This window comes from Cyprinodon tularosa, unplaced genomic scaffold (genome assembly GCF_016077235.1).
Source record: "Cyprinodon tularosa strain WSP-4 unplaced genomic scaffold, ASM1607723v1 ctg239, whole genome shotgun sequence".
NCBI classification, from domain to species: Eukaryota; Metazoa; Chordata; class Actinopteri; order Cyprinodontiformes; family Cyprinodontidae; genus Cyprinodon; species Cyprinodon tularosa.
The window spans coordinates 330340-356256 of NW_024038892.1; the positions used below are offsets into that span (position 1 = coordinate 330340).

At 35.5% G+C, this 25917-nt stretch overlaps 1 protein-coding gene across 1 annotated transcript; it reads left to right on the forward strand.

Moving 5' to 3' along the window:
* The first annotated feature begins 3480 nt into the window (after positions 1-3480).
* Positions 3481-25248, forward strand: LOC119785022. Its single transcript, XM_038287402.1, has 8 exons — positions 3481-3759; positions 18809-18874; positions 19011-19213; positions 19298-19387; positions 20486-20597; positions 20714-20760; positions 21012-21161; positions 24870-25248. Exons 1-8 carry the CDS (start codon positions 3678-3680, stop codon positions 25059-25061), a joined length of 942 nt encoding a protein of 313 aa, XP_038143330.1. The 5' UTR covers positions 3481-3677; the 3' UTR covers positions 25062-25248.
* Positions 25249-25917: the final 669 nt, after the last annotated feature.

The following is a 25917-nucleotide window of genomic DNA, read 5'->3' on the forward strand; positions in this document are numbered from 1 at the left end:
CTGCTGAGGGGACTATTGTTGCCGGGGCAAATTATCCAAGGTTCTGTTCCACCTAAGCGGCAGCTCTGTTGACCTTTTTAACTTACTGTTTTTCTTTTTTCTCATCATTGGTTGGAACTAACATGGGGGAGTACTTGGAGAAAGCAGTCCTCCTGGTCACACCCATTTGTGTTCCTGTTTGCAAATAGCTTCTTTTCTCTAAAGTCTTGGTAGTGATCTTGTGCATGACTATTGAAACTGAGAAGGCTTGCTGCTGTTATGTGCTTTATAAGGATATTATTTTTCATTTGTAATAGCCCATTTGCAACCATTTGCAATTCCATTTGCAAATTTCCACTGCATTTGCAATGAAAATTTTACTTGGAAATATTTATTGAAATTTTACATATTTATATATTTTTTTTATATATTTGCAGGTTTTGTAAATTTTGTATTTTAAGAAATATTTACTGTGATATTATTGGTGTGAGGATATATTTCATCAAGAAAATAATACATAATTATGATCGCAATATTGATAATTAATAGTTATAATACATAAAAAATAATTAGCATATAGTTGTAATATTATATAAAATATTCCAGTATGTTAAATAATTGATTCATATTAACAAACCAACTTAAGTGGGTTAAAAAAAAACAACAGTGTAGCTAATATCAGCCCTTGATTGGATTATATAACCAACCTAATTATGTTGTATAAAAAACCCAGTTGCTGTTTTAAGGGAACCAACACAAATTGTTGGGTTAGATTAAACCAGCATGTGTTGTGTCCAATATTTAACCATCGCTGGGTTGGGAAACTACCCAAAATGTGTTGTTTTGAACCGAACATTTTTAGTGTTTATTGTCTTTTTTTAGTGTTACATGCAGCAATGGTTCTTGGTTAATTAAAATAATTTTTTTAATACTTGTTCTTAAACTGATATACCGTATCTGACAGATTTTTCTGTAAAAGGAAATAAATTTAGTGATTTTTAAAATATATTTAGCTGTTTTATTTTAAGTCTAGGTCATATCTTCCCTTTGTCCTGACTCACGGGTATTTGGGATTCGGTCTTCTTTTGTGTTTGTTTTATGATAAATATTGGGTTTATGTTAATAAGGTATTGGCAATACTCAGCTTATGCCCAGTTAAATACTGCTCTTGGAATTTTACATGATAATTTCTGTGTGTTTAGTTTCTTTTTCTTTGTTTTCTTTCCTCTATGCATTATGATTTATTAAATTACCGTAGGGATAGATGTGTTTTTATCCTTAGTTGTTTGTTAAAGTGAAATCCTTAAACAGTAAGATGATAAGAAACATAGCTTTCTGTTTACAGGAAATAAGCTGTTTTTAAACCACAGCGGGATGGAATCTTTCAATTTGATTTGAAAGATTTTCATCTTGAAAGAATGCATGGAAACTGTAACATCATTGGCCACATCTGCTAAGGCTGGTTACCAAGGAAAGAATATGTGGTGCAATCAATTAATCGCACTATGAATGAAATAACAAATGGAAAACACTTTATTATAATTTGTTCCAAATATAACACATTAATGAAAAATTATTTAAGTTCCTTGCAAATCACAATTTCTAATTCGTTCTCAAGGTGGCAAGACCATATAAAAAGTTTGTTTTGCTTCCAAGTATTCATACTTTGTGATAAGCACAGCTGCCAAACTCATAGAAGACCCATCACTGTAGCTAATATCACACCCACAAAAGAAAACACAGGGGCAGAGGAGTCATTAGTTTGATTGATAAGGAGGAGGGGAGCTAAAAAACTTTACACTGCTTAGAAGACACATTTTCATACCAGTCCTCTAGCTATACTTCAAATTACAGATCACTGTATGGAGTTCCACACCTTAAATAATATCTGAATGTCCAACCCAAAATCAAAAGTTGAAAATCATATTTGATTTTCCTACTTAACTACCATCCAAATTCACATCTGCAAATAAAAACATAAAGCAGCAGAGGGGGCATTTTTCAGATTATAAGGAGGAGATTAAAAGTACCATGTAAATGCTTTATATTACTTAGAAGAAATATTATACAAAATTCACAACTACCCTTCATACAATAGATTATTGCACAGATTTCCATTCCTGAAATAACATTGAATTCAATTTGATATAAAAAAAAATTAGGGATAAATCATCTGCTCTTTCCCAATCCTAAAGCTCCAGTCAGAATCCTGACCATTCTCACAATTGTTCTTGGACACACTGTGAGGGAAAAAAATCTGCTATGCTGTAGTGTCAAGGACAGGCAGAAAACCCCCAAGGCAAAACAACGTCTTGTAACATTTTCTTGCCTGGTCTACATCCCTAAAAACACTCGCACAACCACAAACTGGGATAAGGGCGTTGAGCTAATAGCTGCTGGCTTGTTAGCAATAGGAGGGAAATTTGTAATTTCGAGGCAAATTATCTTGTATGACACTCAAAACTTCATGTCAACAGTTTTTGGATTACAACTGCGAGCAACCATAGTTCCAACAATAGAATTTTGTCCTCTTTCTGAAGTCGTAGGGAAGCAGCTGTTCGAACCGTTGCATTTCCGAATTCTCCCGAGTGGTGCCCGACTTTCTGGGGGTAACTGTATATAATTCAAAAGCTTTGACATCCAATTTCATTCTTTTTAAGACTTTTTTAGATATTAAATTTAAATGTGTAAATGTAAGACTTTTTAAGACCCTGGGGGAACCCTGTAGAATATGTGCCTTTCATTACTATTGTCAAAAACAAAAACTAAGCATTTTAGAAAGATAAATACTACCAACAGTCAAACATGGTGGTGTTAGTATGATGACCCAAAACTGCTTTGTTTTTATGGAAACTTTCTTTTTTTATGGATATGGACCTGGACATCTTCCTGTAGTTTTGATAACTATTTAAGGAATAGTGTGACCAGATTCCTGTACTATGACGTAATGATTCATTGCTAGTTTCACAACAATAGTTGTAACCTCCATAAGTTATACCACATTATTTTCAGATCTATCCTAAGGTTAGTTTGGATAGTTCTTTTCCCTTAAGGAAGATTTTGTTTTTACTAAGGTTTTCTTTTTCTTCAACTACTTTTTCTGTTGTGATCTGAAAGACTTCTGTAGTATAGATAAGAGAAAGCAGAAAAGACTTATCTTTTGAGGCAAATTACCTTTTGAGGCAAATTATCCCCTAAAAAACTATGTCAACAGTTTTTGGATTACAACTGCTAGCAACCATAGTTCCACTAATATCATTTCTTTCTCTTTTTAAGAAACATGACCTAATATCCACAAGGCTGCATTAAAACAACACCCAGCCTGCTTCCCAGAAACATCTTGTCACAATTTGCTGCCTGGTCTACATCCTTAAAAACACACACACACACACACCCACAGACTGGGGCAAGGGGGGGAAGCAGGGGCCGTTGCTTTGGGGGAAATGGGTTAACGTAAGGCAGTTAGAAAAGGGGTGTGGAAAAAACTGAGCCAGGGAGGCTGAGGGAGTGGGCTCATATAAAGAGAGAAGGAACACAAGCCAGGCTTTATCCTTCTCGTCTTTCCCGCTCTCAAAGACCCCACAAGAGTACCTCCGATTTTTCTGGCCCACCAGCTCTCCCTCATTTACGGCATTTTTTTTCCCTTCTGACATTTACACAGAAATTCCCGCCAGACGTGCTGAATCCGACTAGAGAGGATGGCTGCATCCATGTGGAGAATGAATGGGCTCTGCAGAAGCATGAGTGGAGTTCTGCTGCTCTGTGCTCTATTGTTCAGCAGTGAGTAGTCTATTTTGGGTGTTATTGCATGTTGCTTCACTATTTTATACATTACTTAAGATGATTCAACAAAGACTTTTATTATTCTATACAGAATTAATTTTTTATGGTTTTAAAATATTTCCAAATATTGAGGAAACAAAATTTATATGTATGTGGTTGTATAAACCTTAATACCTATTTGTGTTGTAGGTTTTTTTTTTGTTTTTTTTTTGAGAAATCAAGTACAGACATGAATGTACAGACATAATGTTAATGGTGTGGCGGCTGCAGACACAAAGGATCTGCTCGGAGAGAGAAAGTTTCAGTTGAAAATCCTCATGCTCTACATCCTGTCATATGTCTGGGTCAAGCTATAATGTCTTTGAGTTTGTGAAAAATGGATAAAGCCACAATCAGTGGCTCTGCATTTGAATATCTTACCAGTCTTTACATTTATTGGAATTAAATAGGTGATCAAAGGTTTCTACAAAATGCATGTAGACTAAAAATGAGCATAAACACCATCCTAAAGGTACTTCCTCTTAATCTGGTGGCTTTAGTAGTAAATGTTTTTGCTTACTTTTAGTATGCTCCAAACCAGTTCAAGGCTTGATGCTAATTGCAGGGTGATACACGGTTTGGAAGGAGTAGTTGTAAGGCGGTGCCGATTCTACTCCAGCCTCATCGTAATGACTTCTGCAGAACTGTAAGGCCTCAGACATATTTAAACATTTGGATTGACCTTGGGAGGACCTAGAGGAATATTGTAGACTGATGGAAACAGCAAAGCGTTTACTTTAACAGAGAAATAATCATGAGATGGCGGAACATGTTCATAGCTTGTGCAATAAAAGAGCACACCACAATCCCTCTTCTACTGCAGCAGAGAAACAGATGGTAATTAGATTTACATGAAAATCTAATTACTTTTGGTACTCCCCATCAAGTCAGCTAATTTTTTTTCCATTTTGCAGACTAATATCACTCATAACAAACTTCACCTAAAGTTTTCTCTATAGCATACAACTTGGTCTCTATTTGTCAGCTAAATTTTGAAACGCAGAAGAACACAAATAATAGATAGTTCAGCTATTTCTCTGCTATATATGTGTGGTAAATTACTCATAGCTGTTTTTAGATGCATAAACTGCACTATGGCATTAAGAGGGGCTTCAACAAAATGAGACATCTACCAACAAGTTTAACTTAAAAAGATCATAGCTGTTTATGTGAAGACTATTTTATAAACCTCTGAACCCTTGTCATGTTTGCTTTAGGCAGTTATTTACACAAGCTCTCAACTGTGTACATATTACATGGTGGTAAACCTAAATTATTTACAACTACATGACAAAAAAAAGCTGCAATGATTACACTTCTGGTCAAAGTAACCTTCCTAACACAAATGTGGGGCAGCATACCATCAATAAAACATTATTTTGAGGTGTTAGTTTTAATTTCACCTCATTTTGCCTTTTCTACAAGACAGTTGCTCTGACCAGAAATACTTAAGATGTTTGTTCTAGGTACATTGTTGACACAGGAAAAGAAGATAGGGGGTAGGGCACAACCAGGGAGTTTCCTATGTCAGTAAGGTCAGCTTCAGTGTAAACAACCAACCAATGGATTCACAGCGGGGATTGAAAGGTTAATGATGTTAAGTTTACCCTTATTAACTTTCTAGAATTTCAATTGTTTTAAGATGGTTGGAGTCTATTATGGTCTTGAGCCATTTCAGACTAACTGTTAGACAAAGAGTGTCAAATGCCTCTGTTCAAATATTCGGAGTTAGAATATTTCTAGAGAACTCTGCTTTAGCCAAAAAGAGTCAAGGACTAAATAAGATGTCAGTCATTTTGAAATCACCAATCAAGTGAACTTTAACAGCTTTTCAAACAAATCCTATTTTCACGCTGTTTGATGCTTTGTTTGTGCCACTCACAAAACTGTAGGTGTTTCAAAGTACAGCTTTTCTGAAGGACCCAAGACAAAACACTCCTGAAAATTCTGCAACATCTCTTAAGGGTACATTTTTGCAGGCCATGTTTGGTTGAGTGGTTATGTAGACAGAAGTGGTGAATATTTATCTGTGATATGGGTGTAAAGGATGATTGGGTGAAACAAGGGTGGTATAATGTGCAATTACTATCTAATACCCAGTGCAATAACCTATTTCTTTATATGTAATACTCAGTACAGTACTTATATAGATAAATTCTCATCTAAACGAATACCCATGTAAATACCCTGTGCAATAACCCTGTATAATAATCCTGCTTAAAAAAAAAAAATGACTTCAGCTGTTATATAGATATATATGTGGACGCACTGTATATACTGAATTTACCCCACCTACTATTTGAGCCAATGTAACAAGTAACTTTTTCCACTGTGAGATCAATAAAGGCAATCAATCAATCAATTAATCAATTAATCAATCAATCAATAAATCAATCAATAGACCTGTGGCACTGGATTTTTCATTTAATTACTTTATTTTCAAAAACTTTCTTATGGAAATGTGACAAGTTTCAACGATGTTGAGGTTAAACTAACAGAGGCAGATAGACACTGCATAGTTGATATTAACTGCTTATAAATGCCTTTGCACCACTATCACTGTGATCTTCAAAGTCTCATAAGTCTTATAAGCTTTGATTGTCTCATCCAATTTTTCCACCTTGTGTGGCTTTTCTTAGCAACATCTCTGAAAGAGTTTGAACTGCCTTAAGACCACCATAAAAGTCACAAGAGACAATCCAGATACCTTTAAAAATGTAAGCCAGAGTGGAACAGAGGCTGTAGTGATGACGTCAATAGACATTCAAAGACACGGATTGTTATAATGTTTCAAGCTTTTTTAAGCTTGCTTTGATCTGTATGAAGAAAGCTCTTTATCTAAGTCTGTTTCATGCAGATAGTGCATCTTGTTCTGTTTGGTTCTCTGTAAAAAGAATTGACCCATCAGTGATGAATGTTCATAATCTGGTTTATAAATGGAAAAGGCAATTTGTCTGGAAAAGTTTGTGCCCCCAAGGGGTTTTGTCCTCTTTCTTGGACAGGGGTATGTTAATGAAGAACATTGGAAGCGAACGCTTAGTCCAAACTTCACTAAGCTTCAACAAAGGCCAAATAACAGGGTCAGCTCGTAACTGCAGGAAGCCCCACATGGTGTGCTGGTTGGTTGTACCGAAAGATGACCATAGTTGAACAAGCCATTAACCCCTAATGGAAAGCTTGCTGGATGTGCTGGGACTTGTCTGACTGGGGGGAGCTCCAGCTCCCAACATGGCTGACTTGAAGGATCAGGTCTTAACCTTTTAAAGGTAGACCCCTCAGGCAACTTTTAGTGGCTCTGGGGAGTATCCTGGGTGGTTTGCTTTGGTATTTTTTCAAGGGGTTAGATCTGTTCTGGTCTGCTTCAAAGCTTGCCATAAGCCATGTAAGGGACGGAGCTGATGCGTGGAATAAAGTTGTTGGGTCAGACTAAAATCAAATGGTTTACATTGCAGAAAATCCACATTCCTATGATCCTTAACATGCCACACACATGATATCAACATTTTGCTTCTGAAAGGCCTTTGTTAAGCATGGATAGATAAGCTGCTCTTAGTTGACAGGAAGATGGATTATGCTGAATGCAGATAACTCCTGGAGACAAAAAAAAAACCTGTTGGAAGATACCCAAGACTTAGGACTTGGGTAGATGTTCATCTTCCTCTTTGGAAGCAACAATATACATAGAGAAAAAGCTTTATAGGGATGGTTTACACCAAACATATTCTGGTATTTGAATGGCTCTGTCAAAGCCCAAACTTAAACTTTAAAAGTTAGATTTTAAAGTTTATTTTAAATCATATATCATTTTTTTCTTCACTTTGAGATTATGGGCTAATTCAATAGTTTTATCAAATAGTTTAGGAGAATGAATAGGTTTGCAAGACACTTTTTTGTGAAGTTTGATTCATGTATGCATTACTTCAGTCTTTTTTTATTCATTTGCATCTGGACTGAGAACATAGAGAGACATATGAGCAACCTGTGTTGAAAGATTTTTGCCATTTACAAGTAGGTCACTCATTCTAAATCTCAACCAAACAGATTTGGTTTATATTCCCGCATCCCATGACTGCCAGTTAATAGTTATGCAGGCGTGCAAATATGCAGCACTGAAATGGCCATGCTTTGCAAAGTTAGATGATGTCATTTGAAAGTTCTCAAGAGTATGTTATAAGTTTTTTGTCTCTTTTTTTTCACTGAAGATTTCAGGGGAAAACCCATGCTTTACATCTGCTGCAGCCAGGGAGAAAAACATCTTGTCTCGCTTATTTCAGCATGTCATAGACAATGACTCCTCCTGTTGCTGTCAGGGCCTCTGGCCAGAGCAGAAGAAGCTGTGACAATTGCTGTTTCAAAAGAGCCACATTAAAACAAAGATTTGCACTCATGGTGGGAGGATTTTGATGAACACACAAGCCTAAGACGATCAGCAGATAACCTTTTGCACAACCTTAAGGAAAATCAAGAAAAAGGCACTGACTAAATCAACTTCTCCGATGGTTGAAACTTTTGCCTCTGAGATAGAAACTGCTCTCTGCCAATGAAAACACAGGCAGAATATTGCCACTCTTTTTTTCTCATGGCCCAGGGCTGTTGACCGGCATTCTTTAAGTCCCAAGATGTGATGTTGGAGTTCGAATGACGTCATCTACTGGAGGGTGTGGGTTTTTATATAAGCTTTTGGCAGATAGTAGTCTTATGTCAGGCAGGGTGTGTGTCCATCTGGGCCAGAATTTGTGGCTAAGATCCCGTGTGAGCTTGCTAAGTGATTAACCTTGGAGCCTTAGTTTTGTCAAACCACGCTTTACTTTATAAACCTCTGCATCAAGGTTTTCAAGTTGTTGCAAAACATATCCTGCTAGTGGTGGGTCCTCTTTTACCAAGTTTACAGATTTCGGGGCAACAGAATTTTGAATGTTATTTTCCCTCATCCCCAACTTTCTTCATAATTAAATGTCTCAACAGCTAAACAAAGAAAAACAAATCTTTTCTGGAAAAGGAACTGTCTTGAGAGAAAAGGACTAATATTTACACTGAAATAAAACCTAATGAAAAGCAGAAGGCAGGCCAGCTTTTAGATCTTCCTTTCCCAGGTACTGCTGTTCCAGTAGGCATATTGTTCCTTATTTTCTTGGCACCCTGCTGCAGTTTTATGGCTGTTGGCTTTTACCAGCAAAAAGTAGGCAGAAAACCCTTTTAATTCTGCTTTTAGCTTTAGACATTCTAGGCATAATTGGCAACATCAAGTTTATTCAAGAGATCTCTGCTCTAGGCATTGGTTGGATATGGTGTAGAGGTTATTCGAACGAAAAAGAATCAAAACTTCTTTAAAAAATTTCCCTATATTATTTCTGAAAATATTGCTCTGACATGTTTTTTATTCCCAAAACCAATGTAAATAATTTAAGAAAAGTTCAATATTTAAACCTATCATGTTAATTTGCCTCGTAACCTGATATGTACAAAGTAATATATTTAACTAAATTAAACTTACGACTTTGCAAAGGAACTGTAGACCTAACAATCTTATTGATTTTCTTGCTATAAGAGTTTTTTGATTATCCGCCTTGTTATGCTGCTCCAGAATGGGTAATTTTATTCAGAACAAACAAACATGTCAAACACAGATTTTTTTTTTGTTGTTTTCTCAAACATTTTCTTATTTTGTTAACATATCTGGTACACAATGAGCAATAGACTTTGTTCATCTTATCCTCCTCCTCATGTTAGCATGTTTTCAGATATTTGTGACAAATTGATGGATCAGCTGCGCTCGTAATACATTTCCTTGTGTTTCCATTCAAAGACCGTGTAAAGTTGGCTTGTCACACCACAGTAGTTTGTATTATTAATTCTTCACCTGAATTTGAATGATTAAAAATAAAACTAAGCATATTAAATTAGGTATCAAAAGTAATGAAAAAAAACCCTGTCAGACTAGGGTCGCTGAAACCATACCTATGCGCTATTCTATTTCACTGAAACAGAGTTAAAGAAAGAAAAATAACAGCATTATATTCACATTCTGATCAGTGGAAGCTTTGCACATGGGTGACTAATTTTCAATGGGAAAGCAGAAGAGATTCACTCTCTGACTGCAAATACAGGCTATCCCTGTGTTGTAGAGGAGCAATCAGTGCTATCATCATGTGTTGACACCAAAGTCTCCAAAATGACTGGAACAGTCGCTATATGTGTCGCTAATCATTTTTTTGAAAAAAACAAAAAACAAACAAAAGTCATTAGAGGGATCTGTAAATGTGCTAAGTATAGCCTCGTTGTTTGTGTTTATGCTATTGGGACAGTCGAGGGCGGGGCAATGCTGAGGGCAGCTACATGACGACATAAGGCCGCACTTTTAGACACAAGCAAATAATCCTGAAATGCAGAAATATTGAAACTCAGATTTAACTTTAGTGCCACAGTGCAGTCATAGAGGTGGGAGACTTTTTATACAGTTACAGCAATACATTTATACGGTGTTTAGAAGACATTTGGGGTACTCTCTTCACATGGTCTTACACTGTCTACACAAAACCTTGAGAAACATGCTGGTGCTTTGTTTCAGATGTCATATTTTTGTTTGGTTTCTCGATAGGCAAAGATATATCTATATCCATAGAACAATGAGCCCTTTATTAAAGAGACGCCCCTGTTGTTTCACCTCTGCTTTTAAAGCTTAATTTAAACAATGAAGCTGAAACAATAGATATGTGAATCTCTCTAAACTCGAGGATTATTACATTCTCAGGCCTAAGAGCATAAAGTGCATGATCTCTGCTGGAAAACTAGGCTGCATTCTAGCGAGGAGGATTTTTTTCTGTTTATCTGTGAAGAAAAAAAGCCTAATGAACCTTAACTAGGGCCTTTTGATTACTTAAATAATGGCTGCTGGTAATTAATGTTGGCCAAATTGCCTGTTGTTAAGGCATGCTTTTTACATCTTAATTAAAACCAGGAATGTCTGGCCTTTTACTATCCTCGGGGGTCTCGAGTTTGGATGCCTCTTTCCATTTTGTTGCATGTGTCAAAACTTTATAAAACCTTTGAGTGATAAAAAGAACATAAAAAACATGCAGAACGTTTCAGACATTGATTTTTGAATACTCCTCCTCTACTTGTGTCTGGGTCTTTAAGGCCATAGGTTCTCAGCACAAAGCCTCTTTCCCCCGCAGAGTTCAGCAGCTGGAATGAGTCCACAGACATCTGCTGTTGCCGGTTCAGACACCGACAGGAGGGCAGTTAGCAGCTTCTTCAAGCAGCTGCTGGTGCTTTTAGCTTCTAATCGACTTGGAAAATAAACAGTCTGTTTTGAAAGTTGAGAGTTTCGCCACCAAGGTTCAACTATTTTAATGAGTAAAAAAACATGAGGTTGGATAAAAACAGACATTGCCTTTTGGCTTATACCAGTAATAAGGTAGAGTTTTAGTATTTTACGACTGGCTTTGCTCATAACTTTAGTAAACAAAAAGAGAAAAGAGAATAAAAAACTGTTTAGAAAAACACATTTATTCTTTTCACTAGAACACATTTCCTTTTTTTTTTTTTTTTTTTTTTTTTTTTACTTTTACAAAAGACAGAATGTAGCACCATGATGATATTCTATGGAGTTGTCCTGGTGATGGGTGTTATCTCTAGCTCCCAGTATGTTTACCTCTGTAGTTTGAAGAGGTCACATCCTGCCTGGATGTGCAGGAACACAATTCCAACACTGTCATCCACTGTTTTCCTTTTTTTACTGACAAGCTATCCCATGTTTTAATGGAAAAAACAAGGGGAGTGGACAGAAAGGAAAATAAGTTGTTATGTTACGGAACCCCACTGTCACAGTTGAGTAGTTTTTTTTGCAATGCAACAGCTTCTGCAAAAGAACATCTTGCTTGTGTATTCCAACAAGTTTTCTCTTAAACACTGTTATAAAGATTATATACTGGTAAAAACAAACTTAGTTTCAGTGCCTTGCAAAAGTACAAGTTCCCTTGATTTTTTTTTCTTTTTTACATGTTGTGAAGCTAAAATTAGTGCTGCATCATTTAAGAATGACATGTTATGGACTGATTTTATGAATCAGAGAAGCAGAAAAGATTGAAACTGAAAAAGACCTGCAGAAGGCATGCAGAGATCCACAGCTAAAATAAAAGAACAATTAGTTATAAAAACCAGGAAGCTGGGAAAAAAAACAAAACATATTGTTTAAATTCCACGTGGCTATAGAGGACTCAGCAAACATGTGGGAGAATATAGAGCGACTCTACACTTTTTATACATGGTAATGCTTTTGTTTTTCCACTTATACTATTATATACTTTTGTTTTTCCAACTATAAGAAATATTCAAGGGGTAGAAATATTTTGCTGTGCATTGTATACTCAGCCTCAGTCTAAAAGAATAAGACTTCTTGATTCATTTTATGATGTTTTGTTGACACTTTATAAATGCACAGGAATATAAGGCTAAATTGGCCTCTTCATTGAAACCGGATATAAACAGAAAATGTGCAGATGGATGATATTGGGGTTCTCTTTAGACATCTGGATAAGTAATGGAATGAGGGTGCGGCTAATGATGACATCCAAGGTGTTGTCCCTGCAGTTTGGGTGGAGGTCAAATCATAATCCCAAGCTTTAGGGCTGAGGCCTTCCTCCTCGCTCATGAGTTCACAGCAAAGTACGCATACAGGGAGGGACCAAACTCCCACAGGACACTTCGTTTCCCACTCCACCACCACCATCTTTTAGGCCTCCTCGTCTCTCTGCCTCTGGGAGGAAGCAGACCTCACCTTCAAATACCAGAATTGGTTAGCAAAGAAGCACTGTCCCAGTTTTCTCGCTCTCTAACTGCAGCCATGTTATCAGCTGTGACAGTTGTGTTTGCAGCTATTCCCTGCAATCTTCCAGCCCTAAATTTAAACTCCAGGATGTTAGCAACAATAGCAGTGACATCTCAGGTCAGAAGCTGGGACAGATGGATGAAATTCGGATATGCTAAGTATCTAATTTTAGTGTCTGATTTTTGAGCTTTTCATCAGTGAACTAAACTTAACTTAAACTTGAGTCAGTTAAAGAAAACACATGACTGTTCCTAATTTCGGAATAATTACAAACTGGTAAACAAACTTATCAAAATTTTTAAGTGGAGACTTTAGTCCCTCCAGAAAAAGCGCTTGTTTCCTGCATTTTCCAGCTATATGGTTGTAAAGACAAATTCCCACCTGTGGGGACAAGAGAGAAGGATCTGAGAGGAGAATGTCTAAAATGAAAGGAGAGATATAACCACCTCACAGGGACATATAGTCAACTTTATTCCATACAACTGCACAATAAAATAGGCAGTTGACCTGTAATCTGTAGCCAGTTTTTTTTTTTTTTACTTATATGTTATGGATAAGAGTACTAAAGTTTACCATTTAATTTTTTGCGACACTTTAATTTCCTTTTGAGGAAATTTCCGAGATGGTCCTCAAAAGGCTGGGGGCGCTTTGTTCTGATTGAGCAAAGAGTATCGCAGTCCCATTTTAGTTAGCAGAGAAAAAGATAACTTAAGTCTTCTACTGCTTTCAGTCTTTTTTTTTTTGCTCAATCTCTCAAACTAATGATTCATCACACTATAGTCATATTAAGGTAGCATTGTTTTACATGTACAGCGAACAGCTTCTGAACAGCAGCCTACATGGCTCAATGAGAGCTGTCAACCAGAGCAAATAGCACTACCAAATGCAATTAGTTTATGTTCAACTGATAGACACCATTTTATATGTGTGAGCAGAAAAAAAATCACAGTATAATATGTTATAGATAACATGATTAAATGTTATGGCATTTTGCCTCCAGTTTAAATTGCCATTGTTTAAACACAATCAAACTTGTTCAAATTAATTTAAAATTCTGGACCCAATTATTGTAGCTTAAATCCACATCTTAAAGCAACACTCTAACGTTTTAGCTACTAGGGGCACTAGACCTGTTACATTCCAAAAAAAGTAAAAAAAAAAAAAAAAGGAAAAACCCCTTACATCCATTTATTCTTAAGAGTAAAATATGATCAAGATCTCATTCTGGCCCATGTCCTACTGTAGCATTGGTATCTATAACATATGTGAATGTCATATGGAAAGTTTGCAGAAATTACCCAAGAAAGATGCTGTTGGATATCAGGCTATGCTATTCAAACACTAACTATTTTTTATGAACGTTAACTCACCTGAAGCCTGAGTGGCTCCAACTGCAGGAAAACTGGTCTGTCTTTTAATTGATTTAGCTTTTGATTCATTGAACTACTTTTTGACATCCTGATGACAGGATCTATGAATTGGGTAAAGTACAAAACAAAAATGGTTTTGCTACATCATTCAGGAATCCTTAATTTCCCTGCATCTATATATTTTTTTTTAAATGCAAACATATGTGGGAGAAATTTCTGTTTAAGTTTCTCTCTATTTCTCTACAACTGGTATAAAGCATTAGAAACACCATCCAGGACTAGAGAGCCCAAACAAAAGGCTCAAAGGAAGAGGGACAGGGCAAGAAACCTCATTGATGTGGGCCAGCAAAGACTTACAGGAACTCGAGAGTTTACATGATGTGAAATCTTAACATTATACTTTCATTTCCCATCTTTAAACTTATTGCAATCCAAGCTTGTGTTTTTGTATGTTTTTCTCTGTTTATGTTGAGACTAAAGGTTTCTCCGGGTTTCCCCTGAGGTTTGGAGGCCTGGTAGGAATCAGTGGGGGATTCCTCAAAGTGGTGAAGTCCTATAAATGTCCATATCTATGTAGAATTTAGCATATAAAGTTGCTTATTGTGGAAGTATCAATAAGAAAAGGAAATATCTATAAACATGTACTCAATAATAACAGTTAAATATGAATAAAGACATCCTATAAGTTTTCAAGATTCTAAACACATAAAGTAAAAAAGTAAAAAAAAAAAAAAAGGAAATAAAAAAATCAGCTCAGAAGAGACATTAAATGCAACACTTTTTACTGTTGTACTTTTAAGCAAATCACCGCAGCTTGAAATCACAAGTTGCTGTATTTTATGGAGTCTAATTATAGCTCAGATGTTCTTACAGGATGATAGACAAATGGATAATTTTGTATTGTTCAGTCAAATTATGAGAAAAAGGGTTTAGAAAATGACTTCATCAATCTATCCATCAATTGAATACAAAAATGATAGAGATTCATTAAATAACCCATCCAATCATTGGGTGACTTAATGCCTCAAGAATTATATTTTGAAAAGCTATTCCATTTTTGAAACAAACACACATTTTATTATTTTCATTTTTTTTAATAATTTACTCAATCAAAACAAGAAAACAGATAAACTGTTAATCATTTCCAGATTTTCTTGCAGTTAACAAAAATGAAAGAAATGGATAACAAGCTTAAAATTTCAGTTTTTTATCTATTCTATGAGCCCAGTTGTCTGACAATGGAAACATTTTTTTTTTTTTACATTTTTTAAGTGTGTAGCCAATCGTTATCCTATTGACAGATTTCTCACTTGTGCATCTGAGTTGTTCATCAACTGTTGTTAACTACTGTAGTCTTTGTTGGGAAAAAACAAGTATTAATGGTGTTGGGAAAACATACTGGGAGAGGCTCTTGTGTTTATAATTTTAAGATTAAAACTGAATACAGAGTTCATTTGCACCTCCTCAGCTGACAGGATTCTAAACAGAGTTCAACTTTGAAATATTTCTCAGAAACCTTGCAGACTTATGATGTCAGAAGAGTAGAAAGTTTATACCTAAGACCTGGAGCAAAGTTTTGGTTGGATGTTGTAAACTTATTGACTTAAACATGTCATTAAAACTTGTTAAAAGCACTAAAGTAGAGTAAGATTATATCTAACATTAATTTACTTTGTTGATACTTTGAGGCTTTTACTGTATTAGAAAACATTTCACCTCTGCTTGTGTGGCTGCAGCAAAACAGCCCTCTGTAGTGAAAGCCATTTAAACTGCTTAGGGCAGATTAATAACATTATCTGTTTAATATGGCTACAGTGTGTTTGTGTTCAGCTGTGCTTTCAGATGAATTAAGGCATGTCCCATTACCTCATAAAAACACAGGGAGGCTTTCTTACCTGTTTTGATTACTTGCATACCTTGTCCCTACCTACTATACGATAAGAGCACAAAAGATATATCCCGGGAGATATTCAATTTAGTACTTTTGTATTTATAGATGGACTTACAAAGAAGTTTGACTCACCAGGACAAGTTGCTTTAACCTTTTCCTTTACCTCACTCCCACAATTACTCGCAATCTTGCTTTACAACCTTAACTTCTAGATTAAAAACTGTGGATTTTTTCTTATAACCAAGAAAATAAGCAGGAAAGTAATAATACCAATGGCTGGTGATGATTTCTATTGTTTTTATTAAAGGTAACAGTTTGCCGAAGTTCAAACCGTTTGATTATTTAATTTTTCTTTAAAGGCTACCTACAGACATTAAACACTGTAAAGTTACTGAACTAATTTATTGCATGTTGCAACTGGATCTTATTTCGTTGCTTGTGCAGAATAAGCTCACCAATTTAGGGGTCTGTTTCAGCCTCACACAGAAGTCTTCAAGTGTCTTGGTGTGTTGTACCTAAGTTATCCTTAGAATAAAAGTGGGTTGTCATATGAAGACCTCATTTGCATTTATGTGAGTAAATGCTCCAGGTTATTGTGAGGTATGTGCTAATCAAAAAACTTTCAATGTACTGTTCTACTTATATCTCAATGACCTGCAGTATGGCTCCTGGGCTCTTTGATCATAAGTCATATGAAAATGTCTTATGACTCATAATCTCAACAGAGATCTCAATAGCAAACCATGAAATTAACTTCTTCTTCATTTCCTACTATATGAAATAAGCAAGATTCACTTGCAAGTTTTAATAAAGGCCTGAGTTGTGTTGATCCTAACCACACTTCCTGGTGGGAAAACTATCTTGGGAATGTGTTACATTACTTGAAATAATGATAACAAAATTGATTAAAATTAGGCAGGACAAACCCCAATTTGCAAGGAAAGTTTCCTTGTATTCTGGGAAGTTACTCTGATGGGAGGGCAGTTTGAATTTCCCTCCTAGACCTGTTGTCCTTGTGAAATTATCTCAGTTAAGTAGAAAACTAGACATGGGGTAATGTCTTCAAAGATATCCTACTTTGGATTGGTTACAAGTATCTAAGTATCAAGTATCTAAGTATCAAGTAAGCATTACATAGCTTGATTTTTTTATTAGATACCTACTAGTAAAGTAAAACCACCTCATTTAAAAAGTTTTCAAAAAACAATCCACTGAACTTTGTTTCCAAGTTTGAAGAAGTTTCACTAAACTAAAACTTCATGAAAACAATGGCAAGAAAATTCAAAGGGTGTTGATAGACAATTAATTCTATGTTTATTTTTCGTTATGTGGTCATAAAAAGTTTGTTATACACCCTGCAGTTTCTTTTGGAGCAACGTTGATCTACTTTAGGCTGTAAATCGAAAACATCCCGGATTGCCCAACTGCTCTCTGTATGCTTTTTTTCTTTTCAGAATAGTCCCTACAGTATGTCACATGAATCATGTGTCATTTCTTGCTGCATTGCCACTGGATCTTTTATAGCCCCAGGTCAAAACAAGCTGTAACACTCAATCACAATCCTTTGGAATGTCACTAGAGAAAACTAGCAGTAATTGGTCCCTGTGTGCTTTTGGTTACCAAAAAATTATGTAGGAGCAATGTTAGATTTTTGTTTGCACTCACAAAATAAGATCCTCAATCTTGGTCAAATATTTTCTAGTTTACAAAATAACGGTATATACTGATGTTAAAACTAAAGAAAAACAACAATCATACAAAGGCTAGAATTTAGCTAGCTGTTTAATTGAAATTTAATACTTTATCAATTCTAAAGGAAAATTAAATGTTGTGGTAACTCATAGCTTTTCATTGTTTATTTTTTTTTCAACGAGTTGTTGTATGATATTTTTAGATATAGAAGAGTTTATCCCCTGAGTTTTCCAGCCTTCATTAAATTCCTGCAAAAAGACACTGGAGTCACAGATATGATCCTGCAGCCATGATTCCATGAAACACATAATACGGCATTCCAGATATTATGGCTATGACCTTGCTTCAAGTTCTTCTACCTTGTTTCCTAAAGATCTGACATTGCTATAAAGATTTAAGGAAAAGGTGGCTTGAATTTCCTCCTCTCTTGGGACTTGCATAAGGAGTTGTAGTATTATTGCAGCTACCGGTATATAGATGTTTATGAGCTGGCCTGGGTTGAAAAGAAAACTTACTAAAGTTGTTATGGTTATGTTCATAACAAATGGCTAAAAATGAAATAATTATTCGCAAAACATGACAAAGCATACTTTTACCTTAACAGTAAATGACTAAATAAAAATACCAATTTATTATATATATATACATATATATATATATATATATATACATATATATATATAGATACGTATATATATATAGATACATATATATATATAGATACATATATATATATATATATATAGATACATATATATATAGATACATATATATATACATATATACACACACACATACGTTTCTCTCACTTAATCAAAGAAATTATTACACACTGGAGCTTTAAATACAACAGTAATTGCTATCTATACAATATTATTCTGTTTTAGGATTTAAAAAAACTTTACAATATTAAAATTGTCAAGCATGCAATTTTAATATATGCACTGATCTTGCACTGATAAACTGAACTCTTTCACTAACTGCTGTAAATCCTACCCTATACACATTAGATTAATTAGGAAAAATTATGCTTTCCTGAAGTTTCATATTCCTTAACACACAAATGTCTGTTTAATCAAATATATTTATAAAATATTAACTGCATTGAAGTTCAAACTCTGGGTGATAAGTTAATAAATTAAGTAAAAAATGCATGTCATTCTTTACTGTATCTCTGTTATCTACATCTAAGAATTTTTAAACTAATTTCTTGGGTTCCTACAGGCAAGGTGACTTGTCAAGATGATCCATCAACTCCCTCACCCTCAGGTTCTGCAGATATGGTTAAAGGTGATGAGCAATTTGGAATAACAATGCAATTTTGAAACTTTCAAAGGCCTCTTGGAAACCTGAGCTGTTGTTACTAATCAACAGGGGCTACTGTATGGCATCAAGTGACAAATCCTATTTCTGCTTATGTCCACAGGAACTACTGCCCCTAATGCTGTAACTGATAGCCTCACAGGTAAAGCTCTGTCTGATGAACCAAGTGTGGATTCTTCAGCAGTTGCTTTTACTTTAGCTACTGTCCCAGCAACCTTGAACCCTCTGGAAGATAACACTTTTGAAAACACATCTGAACCCATTGTTGTTATTACACTACCGTCTAAACCTGTTCAACCTGTTAAGGTAAGGCTCATGCTCATCTTTCCATTTCAAGGCTTTACCACTGTAAAGAAGAACTTGAAAAATCTTTTTTAATTTTTCTTTCAGGCGCGACCGTGCCAAGTTGCATGTGTTGGAAAAGGGGATATTCCTGAAGAGAGGGCTGTCAAGATTAAATTAACTGAAAAAAAACCCTGTGTGAGTTGATGTGTCTTTTTCACACCTCCTTTAAATGTCTGTACTGTCTGCCAACTGTAGATAATGTACTGTATCAAATCATGTAAAAGTATCAAACATCTGATTTGAGCAAAGAAAATAAATTACAGGGAAGATTAAACTGTGCTGCGAAAAGGTGCATCTTAAGCTGTGTGCAGGTGGAATACCTGGACTGTTATAAAACGAGTTTTGTTCTTGAAGCCAGGATTGATAAATATTTCAGAATGCTATGTATTCTTCTTCCTGTTGGATTATTTTTATGCACTTTTATGTATATTTTGTGAGAAACGTTTTACGTATGCAGGATTATTACATCAAAAGCTACATAATTTGTAAGTATATTTGTGGTTTGTTACGTTTCTGGGTATTATAATTGCAGGCATTTCAGATCCTCTGTAAATCGTACCCTGTTTTACTTTAGGAATCTACTGAAACGAAGTAGATGCTTTAATTTTAGTGTTTAAATACTGGGCCAGGCATAGCTACAAACTTTTAGTCAGATATTCCTTAGATGTTGTAAATCTTGAGAAGCTGGTTTAAAATATTTTAAAGAGGAAAGCTTAGGAAGTTTAGGTTTCAGGAATTTTTCTGGGAGCACTCAAAAAACATGTGTTTCATTGCAAGTTTTAACATTAAGATTTTTGAAACACATCTTCTGTATTTTATGTAAAAGTCAGGTGTACATTTCTGTGTTTGGTGCTGGATCCTTATCTATAGTCATGTTTTCGTCATCTAATTACCTGTAAATGGAAACAAAAATTCAGTCCTTTTATGTTATACCTCAGAAGACTTTAATAGAAGCCCTGCTTCTATTAAAGGTAAAGGTAGAACTAATAGTTACACAAGGAAGTAATATTACTTACTAAGTTGGGGTAAATAAAAGGTCCAGTCAGTAAGTTTTGGACAGGAATTTGTCTTACGGTGTGTTAAAGTTGTGTGTGAAAGATGTAAATCATGCTTTTTCCTGATTTAGTATTTAAAACTTTGTAATTCCCTTTTGTAGTATTTAGAAAAAAAATTAAGTTAATGAAAAGCATTTTTTTAAACAGGAATTCATGCTTTTTGTTTTTAATCTCACAGGAAGAAATTAAAGGAATTTTGGTGGATTTCTCGACACAATGGTGCTCACCTGAAAATTCTAATCTGAATATCTTCCAAGATGACAGCACAGTCTTGATGGAATTAAATGGTGGTAAGTAATTACAGCATAAAAAAATAATAATTTTAAAAGCATAAGAAATATCATTTATCCAGGTCTATGCTAGTTTACTTAATAGATATTTATAAACTTTTTTTTTCAATTTGCAGATCCTTCTTTGGAGGAGACACTCAGTATTAAATCTTTGAAAGACAGGGTAAGGAAGATAATGACACCATCATGTTCTTTACCATTTCTCAAAATATTGTCCTTTTTTTGCTATAATTATATTAATAATAGTTTATTATTTCACTTTATATTACTGAGGATACATTAAAATTATTTTACAATTATAGGATGGCCACCAAGTACTAATTTTTATTTTTTTTTATTAAAAAATTGTTTCACCTCTTTTAATCACATTTTAATTATCTATTTTTCCCAATAATTGTCCTATTAAACTTATAGTTGGGTGTAGCGGAAAATAGCAGTCCATCATCATCCAGTTCTTCTTCTGTATTCGTGGGAATACTGGTCACTGGTCTCCTGGCTGCCCTCGGACTCATTGTTGGTTACTATAAATGCCAACGGAGGCCTGAAACCAAGGGAGCAAAACTGGTAAGAGAGTTTTTATTTGTTTTTAGTTAAACATTGTACCCTTAATGTATTGAAGTGATCTAGCCTTAATTCTAACAGTATATTTCTGTTCACGAACACACAAGAATCCATCTTATACCACTTCTGCTTAAACTTCTGCTTAAACAACCCAAAATGGGTTGACTAGTCATGCTACAGTATTATTGTTTAAGCTGGCACATGAAGCTGTGACAAAAACAAAAGCTGGCAAGCCCGCAGCCCAACCAAATATAAACATGGAAGCACAGAAGAAAGCACACATAACTAATGCAGTCAATTCTATTTGGTCAGAATCTATGATTTCCTCTTAGAAAGAGAAATGGCAAGAGAGTAACAGCATTTCTCTCTGCTGACATTTTATTTCTTACAGTTATTAGCTTTAGTAGGCAGGCACTAAGTGTCGTTTTCCTCTATCAGCTTGAAAAGTTTGCCTGAACATCCCTTCTTTCACCAAACAGATAGCAATCCCAGATTAGCAATGAGAGAAACTAAACTTGAGCACATAATTAATCTGGTCTGCCAGGTTAGTGTTAAAGGGTTTTAGTATAAGTTAAAGTTTTATGTAACATGTCACACTAAATATAAAAGAACATTTTTAAATTATGAGCACATGTTCTCGTACTTGTCTTCTTTCACTTATCTGGGCAGATGGGGCCGTAGTCTCAGTAGAGACTCCCAGACTTCCCTCTCCCCAGACATACCTGTAATGTTCCGGCGGGATGTCCAGGGAGCACCTGGAAAAGATGTCCAAGCCACCTCAGCTCACTCCTCTCGATGTGAGGAGAGGCGGCTCTTCTCCAAGCCTGTCCCGGCAGACCGAACTCTGCCCGGGCATCCTGTAGAGACAAATAATTTCATCAGCTTGTGACGGATATCCCGTTCTTTCCGTCATGATCCAGATTTCTTAGCCTTAGGCGAGGGTAGGAACATAGACCGAAGTAAATTGAGAACTTCGCTTTTTTGCTCAGCTCCATCATCACCAAAACAGACTGGTTCAGTTTTCACATTATAGTGGCAGCCACACTGATCCATCTATCAATCTCCCACTCCATCCTCCCCTGACTCATGAACATGACCCCAACACACTTGCACTTCTACACTCAACCAGGAATTCTCCTCAGACCTGAAGGGAACAGGCCACCAAGAAACACGGCTTTGAATTTGGAGGGATTGATCTTTATCCCTCCCGTTTTGCTTTATTCTACTTTACAGCAATATAGTATGAGCTGGGAAAAAAAACAAGAATTAATGCTTATTTAACTACCTACTTGAAGTTTCAACAAAGTGTTTTTTTTTTATGAATAATTAAGTTTTCCTCCTTTTTGATTACACCTATGACTTCTTTAAAATCTCTTTCTAAATACAGATCTGTATTCGAAAACTCAAACACAGTAACGCTAGAATTTTTAAGCTAGTTTTTTTTTTTTGCACTAAATATTTATAATAAAAGAAGCAGTGTTGTTTTTCTTGTAGAAAATGTCTGGCGGTGTTTTTTTATTAGAGAATGCACTGGGCCAGCCAACAGAGAAACTGTGCAAAAAAAGACAGTGCTCATCATCCAGAGACCCACGCCCTGCACTCCGTAGCCTTATGCATTTGTAATGCTGATCTAGATGCCAGACCCAGCTGTTTTCCTGCAAAACTCACATCACATAAACACATGCAAGGAAGCATATTTTGTTTGTGGGTATTGCTATTCTATTAGTGTAAACACATATGTGTCTTTGTGTGTTTTATGTAAACATGAGAAATGCTTCATCTTTGATCTGCTTGGTCTGTGTACTCACAGTTGAGAATAAAAACAAGTGTAGTTTCCAAAGATTTGCAATTCTCATTATGACAGTATCATGATTTATTTAGCAAACACAGAAGAAGTATGAAAAAGTTCCCTTAATACACCTAATTATTAAAAAAGAAGACTGAACCTCATTTGTAAACAGTCCCTTATTCTACGAGTTTATTGGTTTGTCAATATTGTAGGCAAAGTTTCACCCAAGATATATATTTATGATATTGCATCAGCTCATTAAGGGTTTTGATATGGTCTCTAGAGGATACCAAAACAGAGCCATAGATGAACCAAATTGATCTAAACTTCAGTTGTTTGAAAGATGACCAGAGATTTGGCTCTATTTGGTGTACAGGGGGCTACGTATGACTCTATAGGAAAAATATGTTTCTTTCCAAAGCAACGTTTTTTTAACTTATGCTTTTGTCGTAGTTAGGAACATATGTCACCTAATATCACTTTAAGCAATACAAAAAATCAAGTAATAAAACAAGGCAATAAAAGTAAAAAAACTTCTCAAATGTTACTTGAAATGCAGTTTCAGGAGGTTTGAAATAAGTTTTTTCAAAGTACAGAAAACGTCTATACCTATGCTCTAATAGAAGAGCAATGTGAGCCGCATTAAATCTTTTTTTCTGATATGTGATTCATATTAGGACTGAAGCAATTAATCGGATCAATTATGTTGAATCAATTATGAAATAATCGTCAAATAATTTAGTAATTGAATAATCATGTGGATAATCAACTGGAATTAAGAGACTTTAATTGACAAAGCCACCCACTTAAAGCATTAATTATATCAAAATTGTAAAAAAAAAATATATATATATATAAACATTTTGAATCTAAAATAGAATAAACTTTTTCTTTTGTCAATATGGTCTATCTAGAACTTCTTTAAGGAACCTATTAATTGATTTATCAAAAAATAATCGACAGATAAGTTGATTTGCAAAATAACCATTAGCTGCAGCCCCCCAAAAAGTTTTTAACTCCCCCAAAAAACAGATTTTTCAATGGCACTGTAATCTCCCATTGCTCATTAGTCAATAATAATACAGAAAAAATGGAATCCACTTTTGAGGTTATCTTTTTTTTTTCTCCAAAAAACTTAATTGAACACTTCTAGTGACAGTCACATTAACTATTGCTCCCATAAACAGCGCGCTGTTGCGGTAACTCTACGTCCTACTTCTGTGTGGGCGGGTCACTTTGATGTACTAAACTGTTCAGAATAAAACCTGAAGGAAGTCGCATTTAATTCAAAGTCTGAAAGCCCACCTGCTTAATTCTGGCTCTCCAAACATATTTAGTTACCTATTTACCTGAGGTGTCAGGAGATAGGAAATTGTCTTGTAATCGGCCGTTGATGGTTTGAACCCAATCTATGTCTGTCTCTTGTTCTTGGAAATCTTGAAAATGTTAATTTACTGTCTGAAAAGCTGTACTAAATGAAATTTGGTTTTGTATAAAGTCTGCGTATTCAAAATTACAATACAAGTTGTCTAAGTCTAAGTTGTTGTGTCCTTGGGAAGACTTTATCAACTTTGCCTGCTGTCAGTGGTCGGTGGCCCAAGATGCCGATTAGATGGCAGCTTCTCTTCTGTCAGTCTCTCCGAGTGCACCTGTGCCTCCAATGTCACTTCTCATTAGTGGGTTAATGTCTGCTTTCCTTGCGACCAATTTGAAGTCCTTGATCTTCATCAAAGCACCCTTAAGTGTAGCACATTTAAATGTTTTACAAGGAGAACTGTCTTGTCTATATAGATATTTATATTTTGCCCGCATATAAATGTCTGAATATGAGACAATTAAATGTTTAATGTTAACTATTTGTATGCAATCAACACATAACAGGCAACAATTCAATCTTGTAAACTATTGTATTGTTTTTGCAGGCTGAGGAGGCCTACCCAGTGGATCAGGAAAATCAGGGGAACACCCTTGCATCTGAGGCCCCCCTGAACCCCCCTCCAGAAACTCAGGAGAAACCCAGTATTAACGGAGAGTCCCCGGAGGCAGTTAAAATCGAGACCCCCCCTCCCACCAACGGCCACTCCACTGCAAAGACAGCAGACACAGAGCTGTGAAATTGCCCAACAGCTGCTGCATTCCAGGAACTTCCTCCTGCTAACACTTTTATCTCCACCGATGCATACATGCCCACACAGAGAAAATTGGCAACTCATCCTGCTTAACCACAAAGGGGATTGTCCTCTGCCTCTCAGGCTTTTTGCCTCAACAAACATCAGGAAAACTAGTCTGATTATGATAATATTGGGAGAGAAAAAGCTCAGTGACGAAGACTCAGACCCTGGGTTTTTGAAGCAAGACCAACAAGAGGAGGTCCACATTTTTATTTTTACATTAATCAGCTCTGACTGTTATGACTGAAGTCAGCAAAGTCTAACACGTCTCATCTGGTTGTGGAAATCTCAATCTTACAACAATGCATGAATACATTTAAATATTTCTTTTAAATTTTAATGTTAAGTGGGAAAAGAAAAAAACAAACTGCTCAATTTGAGAAATCTGTTTACAACTCTGACTAATAGAAGAAACCCACTGTGTGTTTAATTAATGTCTCCAACTTCCATATAGCTGTATATACAGTATCAGTTCATGCATCTAGACTTGTCTTTCTTTTTTATGTTACCTGCTATGAGGACTTGATAAAGTGTGAAAGATTTTTTTGAGTAACTTTTCATGATGATTGTGAATATGAATGTTACATTAGCCATGAATTCTGTACAGTTTTTGAGATTAGATGAATGAGCTGCAGAGGAAGACAAATCAAATGTTCTTTTCATCTTCTTTCTTTTGAAGAGTTTGAACCAGCTGTCAAATTAAACTGTGGGGAGATTAACCAACAAGAGAACAAGAACAAAAAATAATGACTCTCAGCTTTTTTTTGTCCTGTTTATCATTGCTATTCTGGTGTCAGTA

Coding starts and splice junctions, on each gene's coding strand:
- LOC119785022 (XM_038287402.1), top strand. CDS start 3,678: ATGGCTGCATCCATGTGGAGAATGAATGGGCTCTGCAGAAGCATGAGT. Junction 19,388..20,485: donor TAACTGAAAAAAAACCCTGT/GTGAGTTGATGT, acceptor TTAATCTCACAG/GAAGAAATTAAAGGAATTTT. Junction 20,761..21,011: donor TTAAATCTTTGAAAGACAGG/GTAAGGAAGATA, acceptor TTAAACTTATAG/TTGGGTGTAGCGGAAAATAG.